The 11,451-nt window shown below is 40.1% G+C and overlaps 1 protein-coding gene across 1 annotated transcript; it reads right to left on the bottom strand.

Moving 5' to 3' along the window:
• Positions 1-2,076: 2,076 nt before the first annotated feature.
• LOC149157648 (30S ribosomal protein S31) lies at positions 2,077-2,829 on the bottom strand. The gene has a single exon (XM_089435948.1). The coding sequence runs from the start codon at positions 2,688-2,690 to the stop codon at positions 2,337-2,339; it is 354 nt and encodes a 117-aa protein (XP_089292074.1). The 5' UTR covers positions 2,691-2,829; the 3' UTR covers positions 2,077-2,336.
• Positions 2,830-11,451: the final 8,622 nt, after the last annotated feature.

The following is an 11,451-nucleotide window of genomic DNA, read 5'->3' as shown; positions in this document are numbered from 1 at the left end:
GATTAGTTCTCCTGTGGCGACTATTAGACAGGATGATTCGTTCTCCTGTGGACAGGATGATTGGTTCTCCTGTCAAGGCATCCTACCCATGCAATCTAGGACTCATGGGAAGTACCTCTCATCTGATCAATGAGCAGGGAAATGGGGTTAGGGACCATAGTAGTACTATCGATAGATGCATCGTTATATCTACTGTACTCCCTATGCTAAGATGACCTCCATTGATCTGGGATCAATGACACTGATCTGGGATCAGTGAGAGTGGTATGACACACTCTGAGACTACTTCGGGTCAGTGGAGGATGGTATGATACATCCTCGATCATTTCTTCTTCTTCATAGTTTGAGCAGAGCAAGGCCAAGTTGTGCAAGGCAGTGCATTTGATGGATGAGATAGTAGCGACGGTCAAACGAATTGCAAATGGAGTTCTCCCTGGTTGAGAGGGAGTGTTAAAATTGGCAACTAGGGCCAAACTCCATGTGGGTCACCTCATTAATGGCAGCTGATATTTTTCCTAAGTTCCTCTTGTCGAGAGGTGTAGGATTGATCTAAAGATCATCCGATTCCGACAAGTATTTATGGATATATGAATTTATTTGTAATTATTTGGCAAATTGCCAAGGTCGACCAGTCGTTAAGTGTGTGGCACTCTTGCCCAGTGTTGCATATAAATAGAGGAGAGGTTGAGTCATTATCTCAACTCATCTCATCCTCTCATCTTTCCATTGTTTCTTGGGTATACAAAGGAAAGAGGACGCAGATCTCATGTGGGAAAGAGGACGCAGTTAGGGCAGCATTAGAGGTGGATGCAGTTAGGGCATCAAGGACGCAGGAAGGTTTGCAAGTGGTTTAGGCCAGCATTGACCAGCATATTGCCTCCATTAACTGCGGCCTTGTGTGGGCAGCCTCTCCTAGGTTAGCCGAAGAGCTAAACAAGTCTACGTTGACTGTTTGAGGGCACATTTATGACAGCGTTGACTGGTTAGGGCTGGCTGCAGTATGTTGTAGCATTCACTACAGTTTTGACCATTTTACTTTGACTGTTTTGGGTTGCCACTACTTCTGTTGGAGACCAAGTTCTCCTAGGTTGTCTTGAGGACATTTTGGGAGCTGATTGATCCCTTTTGCTATTGTTGTTCAAGGGTTTCATTACTGCTGTTGTAAATCATTGATTAGTGATATTGTATTGTCTCTCTCTCTCTCTCTCTCTCTCTCTCTCTCTCTCTCTCTCTCTCTCTGCTGAATTATTGAAGATAAAAGAAGATTTGATCAAAGGGTTTCCCCGCATTGGGGTTTGTTCCTGGCTAGCCGCCACATATGGTGTCTCTTGTCTTGGGGCTTGTTTTCTGTCGATCTTTTAATGTTCTATCTACACTTTACTTTATGTTTATGTGATTGCTAAATAGTGACTAATAAGAAGAAAAGAAGCAAACTGCTATAAGCATAGAACATACCATAATTTAACAAAAGGCAAACTGGTTTCTATTAAAAAAAATGTTGGAGATATACATCACTAATTGTACAAACCTACGTATAGTATTTCATTACAATTTATAACATTCCTTAATGGTGGCTTAACCACCTAACCCTCTAACCTTAACCTTAAACATTGCATTCATCTTAACTAAAGATGGCTTAACTACCTAACACGCTAACCTTAACTTTAAACATTGCATTGATCATATGACACTAGTATATAATGATAATTATACAAAATCAAATGTTTTTTTCATGTGCTTTTCGCCGAAACTCTTCTTATAAATGATATGGATCACAGAAGCCTCAATTCAATAATTATACAAAAGTAAAACTCCTACCTTAGATACTATTAGCATCAAGAGGCTCATGTTTAGAACTCCCAATTTAGATATTATTGGTGTTAAATTGTTAGTACCCTAACAATGTAACAAACACTTGACTAAAGGACTCCTTTTTCGTTCTTTTTCCGTTCTCGTTCTCATCGTGACACTACAATAATACATTACTGATTAATATTATATAATAAATGCCAAGAGAGGATAAATTGATGTTTATTATTCGTCTAAACCCACTAGCTTAATTTCTCAGAAGAGTAGTAAATCAAATGAGTTATATCTTAAGTTTTATGTTAAAAAACTATGAAGGACTTATCAATCCAGCGTTTGACAAAACAGATTGATAGCCAGCCACATAAAATGTTAATCATATTTTCAGAAGTTTTAGAGCCAAAGAACACCATGCCACCAAGCCCAAAGTAACTAAAATTCAATTTATACATTCAGAGAAATCAAAAGTCCTCCACCATCACAAGATTAAAGGAGTTTCATCCAAAAACGTTCTGCAACAAGGGAATAAATCAAATGAGCTTGAAGGGCAGTGGCCAGGGAGTGGAACTGGGCACCTCAATCTTCTCTTTGAGACGAGAAATCATCTTGTCCTTTTTGGGCCTCGAATTGCCATAGGAGCCCTTGAAGCGTTTGCCCTTCTTCGTCTTCTTGTCTCCACGGCCGCATACAACAGGAGTTTTGTGGTTCGTCGACCAACCCATGAGCAATCCACCAGAGGTCGGCGAGGAGCATTTAGAGGAAGCCGAACCAATCACTGAGCTCAGGTTTCGCATATTATGGGATGAAAAATTCCCACGATGGGATGATAATGTAGGATCGGAGAAGCTGCGGATGACACTCCATAAGGTTTGCCTGAACGCCATGGCTATCTTCTTCTAAACCCTAACCCCTATCCTCGGACCATCATCATATTATTTCCTCGACTCTGGTTCACCGGATTAAATAGACAGGAGGTTTCCGGTTTTGCACGCGAGGAATAAAAATTAATTTGCGACTGTACTTTTATTTGGATCGTTGATCGGTGGACCTCGTATTAATAAATTTATTAGTGGCGTTGTCTACCAACGCCACAAATTTGCCCACGAATCCGGTATTTTTTATTTTTTTTTAAATTTGATTCTGTTTTGTTTGAATGGTGTGTTTGATTGGGCAAAACTTAATCAAAAATTAACTTAAAGGTTAGCTTAATCAAAAATTAACTTAAAGGTTAGTTTAATTAGTCGAGTTTTTTAAGTGTTTCGCATTTCGCTAATGAGAAGGTCACAAGGTTAATTCTCTTCGACACCCTTGGGGTTAGGGCTTGATAGTTTGGCCTACAGGATTTGATTCCCCTCAGGGTTGATCTAAGCATATTTTTCTATGTGAAAAAATAAATAAATAAATTATTTTTTCTTTTTATTTCTATTTTCATGAATTATAATTTTTCCACAATATTTTCAATTTAAAATGACTTATTATTATATTAAAAACATATTTTAATAGATTTAATTATAAACAACTATATATATTAATAAAAATAAAACACACACCCGGATGCGGGTGCCACGCAGGGGGAGGAAGGTACGCCACATGGTCAACATGGGCGGGCTCAAGCTCATACAAGCAATTAAATGCTCTACGCCGCCCTGGTTGGCAAGCGTGAGAGCAAGCGATCGAGGGGACGGCCATTTATGGATGCAAATGCGCTCCATATACTGTGGCAGAGACGAGTTATGGCTCACTGGAACCAATGCAAACCACTGCAGCATAAAACTGGCGAGAATTGGGAATGTTTTTGTGTCCGAATTGTGGAGGTGGGTCTCTGTGTGTCAAAGCTCAGAGCGCAAGCACGAGGACTCCCTCTGGCTCAAGGAAACGGTGAAAGGGCAGCAAAAGGGATTGCAGATAATTTGGAGCCCATCATGCCGCCGAGACAGAGGCCCTTCAGTCATCGCGGCACGGGACAAGGCGGAATTTCACGCCCCCCGGTTGACAATTCGTCTTCAAATTGTTGCAGCTGTCTGTGCCACAGGGTGGAGGAAGCCAACCCCATCCAGTCGCAGCAATTTCTGGATGCCAGGCCGCAGGACCCAAGAGCTGCCCCGCTTCCTGCGTTTGGCACAGCGGTTTTCTCTTTCAGCAATGCCCAAGGTAATTCCAGCATTCAAGCTCATGTTTCAGTCTTATTCATGGAAGAAGCGAAAGAAGAAGGGGGGGAGCAACCCAGTGCCCAAACTCATCCTGCAGAGAGCTCCAAGGCTGCTGAGGAAAAAGCAGGGGCACAGTCTGAGCCAGGGGCTGCTCCACCAGCCTCTCAACCAGCATCCGCGAAAGGCAAAGCTAAGTATGACTGGGGTCCCCCACCAGAAGGCGAATACTGGATTTATCCGGAAGATTCGGAGGAAGATTCGGATGAATAGATGCTGGCTCGACCAAGCTTCAGTCCTCAGCCCGAGCTCAGGTTTTTTTGTAAACTGTTTCCCCTATCACCAATGTTTAATGTATGGCGTGAATAGTTTTGTTTGGCTTGACAATTATGCTGTTCAGTGCATGTCCATTCCCCTGCGAGGGACTCTGATGAATTTCTTCCTTTTCTCTCTTCTGCCCCTGCGTGGGAAAGACTTTTTTGCTTTTTTTGGTCTCCAAAGCACCACTGCCTCTGCGTGCGCTTCCGGTTTCAGTCGTGGTCACAATGATATCACCCCTGCGTGGGTGCTCAGCTACAAGGAGAATGCCCCTGCGCGGGTAGTTGTTTTAGTGAATCTCTATGATCCAGAGTGCCACCCCAGGCCTCTGGCGACTTGTAATCCTGGATGTAATTGTTCGCTGCTGTTACTGTAAATAATAGAATTAGTGTAGTTTCAACGATTAAAAAAAAAAAAAAAAAAAACACACACACACACACACACATAGACATATGTATGTTCATATACAGCGTGAGTGGGCCTAATGTTTAAGAGCATCTTTTTCCTCCTAAAAGGTCACAAGTTCAAAACCAGAGGTGGGTAGAGTATGTATGTCTTCGTAGACTCAATAGTCAAATCGTTGCGCAGAGAGGTGGGTTCCTTGTCCCACAAATAAGGAGGTCTCATACACCAATTTTGTGTCTGGCTTTGTCGTGACCTTGAAATGGATAATAATAATAAATAATATTAGTTAATCATATTTCTTAATTTTGGGTGATGGCATTCAATAATACAATATTTTATTACTTGTTTTATTTTTGTGATGAAATCTTTGTCTTTGTTATTTTCTTGTTTAATTAAGTTATATTTAAGCTAAATCGCATGGATTAGTTACTATGTAGCCCTTGTTTTAATTTTATATTTATTAAGAGGTACTTGCTCCTATGTAGCACTTATTTTAATTTTATATTTATTAAAGTTTTGATGAGAATTAGATTTGTTAATACTTAAAATATATATATATATATATATATATATATATTAAAAGAGATTTGTATATTTAAAAATATGATCTCTGTATTTTTTTTTATAGATTTGATATATTTAAGATTAAGGTTAAGATGGATTTATATTAATATAATAATAAATATAATCAACAAACTCATATATAAGAGCAAGTATTATCATGCGACAAAAATATTTCATATATTGAGTTGCACCTCTCATCTTAATTTGAAAATATTTACAATATTTATTTATGATAGTTTTTATTGATATGATTTCAAATTTGTGATATATAATTACATGGTTATGTGTAAATAAAATTTAGTCACTAACCCACAAGGAGTAGAATAGACAATGACAAAGTGCTATGTTAAGACACTCTGTGGTGAAAAGATTATCGGTTCAAAACTTTGTGGGCAAAAATCCAGTCATGTTAAGGGTGGTTGTTGCCCAAGCCGACGATCCCCAAGTGATTTTGACGACTTAGATGCCCCTGGTTAGTGGCTACTCAAGCCACAGGTTAGGCGTGCCAGTGATCTTAGGACTCACATTACCTAACAAACAAACAAAAAATATAGTCATTAGGGATGGCAGGAGGGGAGGGGTGCTCTATGGCCCCGAGGAAGTTAGAGTTGCAGAGTATTATGGAGCTTAGGATGCATGACAAACAACCAAGATGAAGCTTATGCCCTCTACTAATGGATTTAATTAGCCAAAGAAAATCAAGTAGCTTTTCTCATTGTTTTGGGAGACTCCCTCCTTCTTATTCAACATTTGGTGAAGGGCTCCTCTCCGAGGGACAAAACATTAGAAAGTCTTATAAAAAGAATTAGGAAAGCAATGGAAGGGTTCTCTTCAATAGCATATTTCCATGTTCTTCGTGATCTCAATAAAGATGTGGACTTATGTGTTAATGAAGTGTGTAAATTAAGTTTGGCATATTTAAAAATCAATGGTTGAATGAGGCCATCTCCTATACCTTAAAGTTAAATGGGTTGGAATTGCACAGTTATGAAGGATTGCATTATCAATTAGTTATAGTATGACATGTAAATTTATTTATTGGTGGGTAAATTTCGTAAGGTATATACCTTCAAAACCTCATTTTTATTATCCAACAAAAAAAAGATATATATATAGTCACCTAAAATAATTTATCCATAATGTGTAATGGAGCATGCTTTTACTCTTGAAAAATGTCTTTGGATTTCTTAGCATGAAATTATATCCCAAAATCTAAGATATATGAGTTCTTAGGCAATTAGAAAAAGTTGCACCTAGAGGCGCAACCCACTATGGGGGAGATATTATAGTGTCCATAAATGAGTGTAATTATTTAAATGTCGGCTCAATATGAGATAGATGTTTTAGTATCCATAAAATGAAGCATTAGATGAATGAATAATAATAGTAAAACATAATGTTGACTCAATTAAAAAATTATTAAAAAATAAAATGCAATAAAAATAATAAATTGATTCAATTCAATTTGTTATATTGTAATTTTGTTTTTATTAATAAAACTACAAATTAGTTTTCCAATAAAAAAAGCATGATATTAAGAAAATTACAAAATAATGATTCATACTCGTAAGTACATATAATTAATAGAAATTTATATTGTGATATATATATATATATTTCTTGCCACTTTTTCCTTTCAGGTTTGCCACCCACTTCGTTGTGTTCACACTCAATTCTCATTTGCATGAACACATTTGGTGTCTCTTGACACTGGACAAAGCATTTCGTTGTTATGGAACTGGTTTGTATCAATTTGGGGGCCTCCTCTCTACACATGGTCTCACCTCTTCCTCTCTAGTTCTTTTTTTTTGTTTTTTTTTTTGCCATTTGTTTGGTCTACTAGCCCCTATGGTTGCATGTGTTAATGACCTGGCAGCTTCTATGTGCATTGCCTCTCTGGGCTCCTCTCTTCCCCTCGTGGCAGTCCTTCTCTAGTAGTGAGTCCCCCTCCAAACACTTTCCCTGGTTGGCTCCCCTTTCTTCTCTTCTTCCAGTAGTTAATATTTATCTTTTTCCCTAGCTATATTCGAGGATATGCCTTGTTCCCCTAACTCTATTTCGCATGAGTCTCTGTTTGCCCCCTGACATCCTTCTTCCAACTATTTAGTCCTATCCACTCTCTTATTATCCCATCATGCCTTGACAGCATGCTTGTGCCCGTAGGGGAGTGACATACTACTAGGAATGAGCCAGTCAAGGTAACACACATACACATCATCAATTAGATGAAATCGTCTCTCAATTCAAAGAGATGACCCCAAGCCCCATCTAGGACAAGCTCACCCATGCCGAGAGAGAGGGGACTTCCCAAAGGCACCACCTCTCGGATATTGAGTTTCTAGTCAAGCTAGCATATTAAGTGTTGATCATCAAGCATACAGGTGGGTGCTTCAACTAGTACATGCACACAGTGGATTTGTATTGGCATCTGAAAATTCTTTTGGGCAGGGTTCTTCTAGATAGGTATGAGCATCAGAAGATCTCCTCCACTCCATGGAACACTTGCATCGCCGCATGAAGGACCTAGATCAGCGATTAGAGTGCGTAGAGTAGCACCTTGGCATACCTCCCCATGTTGGAGGCACCTCATGCAACAACAAGGATCCCATCCAAGTCACAGCGACTGATTCAAACCCCTCTACCTAATCTCTTGTTATGGCCTTAATTTCTTCTTTTCTTGTTTTCTTAGTTTATTTCCAAGGCCAAATAGGCCTGTATTTTAGCTTTTGTATGGTAAATTTTGAACTCCTTTGTACTTTCCTATGTTATGCTTCTCTATAGAGGGTAAATTTTTTGTTATGGTTTGGTCTTCCCAATGACCTATCGACTTAATTTTTTTAGTATTTGCATGTACATTCTTATTTAGAAGGCAATACAATATTTAACCCACAAAAAGAAACATTATATTTTAGAAGTTCATATTTAAATTTAATTAATAATCCTATAAACAATCAATATATTCATATAGATCATCAATGTTATGCATATCACATAAAAAACTTCAGTTAAAAATATGTATATAAAACATGTCAAAGAAATATTATGCATGTATATGTAACTATATGTATTATCAATATCCTAATAAAATTCCCCCGATCATGGTGGAATTATTACCAAATGTGTGAGATATGATTATGGGTGGGGGGGGAATAGGCACATTGTCATCACCCCTCTTCACAGAGGTGGAATGCATGGCCATCCCTCCCTTCACCTATCCCTCAAAATTAATCAGTGATGAAACTTGCAAGACACCTTTCACTTCTTCCATCCCTGGATTTGACAAGCAACTAGGAGTTAATTGTGGTTGTTATGGTTATTCTCATATTGAAGCAGGGAAGCAAACTTCCAATTTTCAAGCAGCTACGGAGGTAACTTGCCACCTTAAGCCTCGATGTTCAGTGTGTTGTAACCATTTCCATTTCGCAGTGGGGAGAAGGCTCAAGTCCTCTTGACCTAGCCTCCCATGTGCATCTTTCCTTAGAGTCTGACTCAGTCTACATCGCTTTGAAAACCTTCAAAGATTCCCTGCGGTGTGCTCATCAACCCAACAAGGAATAGGAGGCACACTTGTTCGTGGGGATACACTAGATGTGGCATGATAAGAACTACTCTCAGCATAGGTGGTGAGCTCCAGTATTGTAGCAATAATGCTACAACTCCTGGGGCTTCCTGTCTTTTAATTTTATCAACCCGGTAGTTCGTACAAACTTGGAAGCGATGGTGCTGTATGCACAAGTACTAGCTCTTGTCGCAGCTGTCACTTGGTCAGCTGGCACAAGTCCGCTAGGGCTCAAGCCAACTTCTATAGGCTCTCAGAAGAAGCTTGTTAAATGATGGACGAAAGCTAGCTCAAAGAAGACTAATCTACTTGGCAAAAATGAACTGAAAGCAAATCAAAACATGGAAACCCTAATTTAACTAGTCTAACCTCTATGATGCAAGGAATGTGAAGGAAACTTCTACCAATGATGCCATTACTTCTAATAAGTGAAAATGCATGAATCTAATCTACTTGCATCTTAAAAGACATGTTTTTGTATTTTTTCTTTAAGTGGATGGAGTGATTGTGATTTTGTGCTTATTAGGGTTTGGTTGTGCAGATGTGATGCGGAAGGAAGGAAAGCTTGGGAAAGGTTGGGGAGGCTAGGAGAGGTCCCCAGAGATCCTTAGCATCAGTCCACAAAGGTTCCTCACGTTTAGAGGCTCAACAACCGAGTGAGTGGCCTCCTACAGGATGTCTGCAGGGGATTCTACAGGAAACGCAGGGGTTTCTACAGGAAGTCTACAAATTGCTACAGGATGACCTACCGTGGGTGTTTGAAGTGATGGTGGAGTGATGGAATGGTAGGGGGAGATGTGCAAGGTAGGAATAAAGCTGGTGATGGCTTAGGAGTGGAGAAGTAGGATGGAGAACGAGTGTATGAAGTGGGTTGATGGATGGAAGGTTATAACAACGAAATGTCTAAAGAATGAAGTTACGTGAGGAGTGGAGGAGTTTGGGAGATAACAGAGTGGAGCAGAGGTCAAGGATGTGGTTGTATGCGTGATCAAGACGAAGAAGAAGGTAATAGAACGATGAAGAGCAGTGTAAATGAAACAAATGGCTTATGACTATCTCCAAGATGAAAATTCATTAACCTGTGCCACCTGTGCTATGAACTCAATGAACAGCAATATAAAGCGTGTAGAGGAATGTGCATGAAGCGGTGATGAAGGTGTATGGTGCAAGAGTGAAGTGCATGGAAAGATCTATCATAAACGAGACTATGTTGCAGCATGTATAAAGTGAAGAACTGCGTATTTTTGTGGTTGGTATAGGCTGCACTCCAATCTCCAAACAGAGATGGCAGTGGAGACTTCCTCAACCTTTTTGCTGGAGCTCCAAGAGATTATATCTATCCTTCTATCAAACTTAAGCAACTGAAAGCAAATCACCATAAACTAGTCCTATCTATGCTCATGAAAATGACTAAATTACCAAACTGTGAATTCGAATTGCATGTGAAAATAAACAAACTCAAAGTGCTGGAACGAAATGCAAACACATTACAACACTGAGGAGATCTATTGCTCTCAGGTTGGGCCCTAACCTGAGAGCTATAGCTCCTTGAGAAAACTCAGAACTAGATCAAAATATGCCTTCTTTATTCATAATCTGATGTCATGCCAAATTGGCTTACAAAAAGGAACAAAGACTGAGCTCTAGCTCGTACTTTCCAATTACAAGAGTAATGCCAAGGTTCAAAAAGCTTCTCTGCAAGGCTACGGCCTCAGTATTTATGCAAAAACGATCATCCAACAGATGTCCTTGATTTTAGGAGCTCGGCTGTCCAACTAAAGTTTAACTGCTGATCCTGTAGGACAGTCATAACTACTGTTCTTGTAGAACAGTTATAACTGCTGTTCCTGTAGAACAGCTGGCTGCTTCTAAGCTCGGTGGGGAGATGGATTGGAGCTCGGAGTTCTTGGTGGGAATCACGAGGAAGGTCCCCAAGACCGTGGACAACCTCTCCTAAAAACCAGCAGTGCCACCTCATTGTCTCCTTGTCTCCTTTTTCGTTGTCTTTTTCTCCCTTTTAATGCCAAAAACCTGAAAGCATCATGCATTAGTCACGTAGATAAAATGTCTACCCTTCTTCCTACAAACAACACGAATAAACTAAGAAATGCATGCATAAGCAGTAAAAAGTGAATGGTTTGAGCAAAGCAAGTAGGCCAAATGAGCCCAAATTATACCAAAAATTGGGGCTCATCATCACCCCCCAGCTAAACTATTTGCTCATCCTTGAGCAACTTTGCCCTGGCTCCTCGTCTTTGGCCGAGAACTAGAGCCCGGAGCACGCTTTTCCTCCCCTGATTTTGGTGGTTCTGCCTTTTCTGCCGAGGGTGGCGCTTCTTCCTTTCCCGTTTTTGGCGGCCCTGCCTTTGCTGCCCTTGGTGGTGACGAAGGTGATGCTTCCTTCCCCTTTCCTATTTCCTTGAGCTGGGCTTCAGAAGGCGACTGGCCTATTTTTCGTGTCCAGGAAGTTATTTTTGGGCTCCCCTTTTCGGGGGTGGCTGATGTTTTAGAGGGGGTTCTTGCACTGGGTGAAGTAGGGACGTCCCCTGAAGTGGTTTGGCTGCTGGGTGGAGGCTGTGGCTTGCCCGTGGTCATCCTCTTGCTTCTCCTGGCTTCAGATGGTAGAGGGGTCTCCCTCTCCCTTTTCTTCTT

Source organism: Pinus tabuliformis, chromosome 5_2 (assembly GCF_031772625.1).
Source record: "Pinus tabuliformis cultivar Carrire ecotype Pingquan chromosome 5_2, CPIR1, whole genome shotgun sequence".
Taxonomy (NCBI): domain Eukaryota; kingdom Viridiplantae; phylum Streptophyta; class Pinopsida; order Pinales; family Pinaceae; genus Pinus; species Pinus tabuliformis.
The sequence above is the reverse complement of the archived record's forward strand: the minus strand, read 5'-3'. Positions and strand labels throughout refer to the sequence as shown.

What these genes read in the sequence shown, in the direction of transcription:
- LOC149157648 (XM_089435948.1), bottom strand. Translation starts at nt 2,690, where the DNA reads ATGGCGTTCAGGCAAACCTTATGGAGTGTCATCCGCAGCTTCTCCGAT.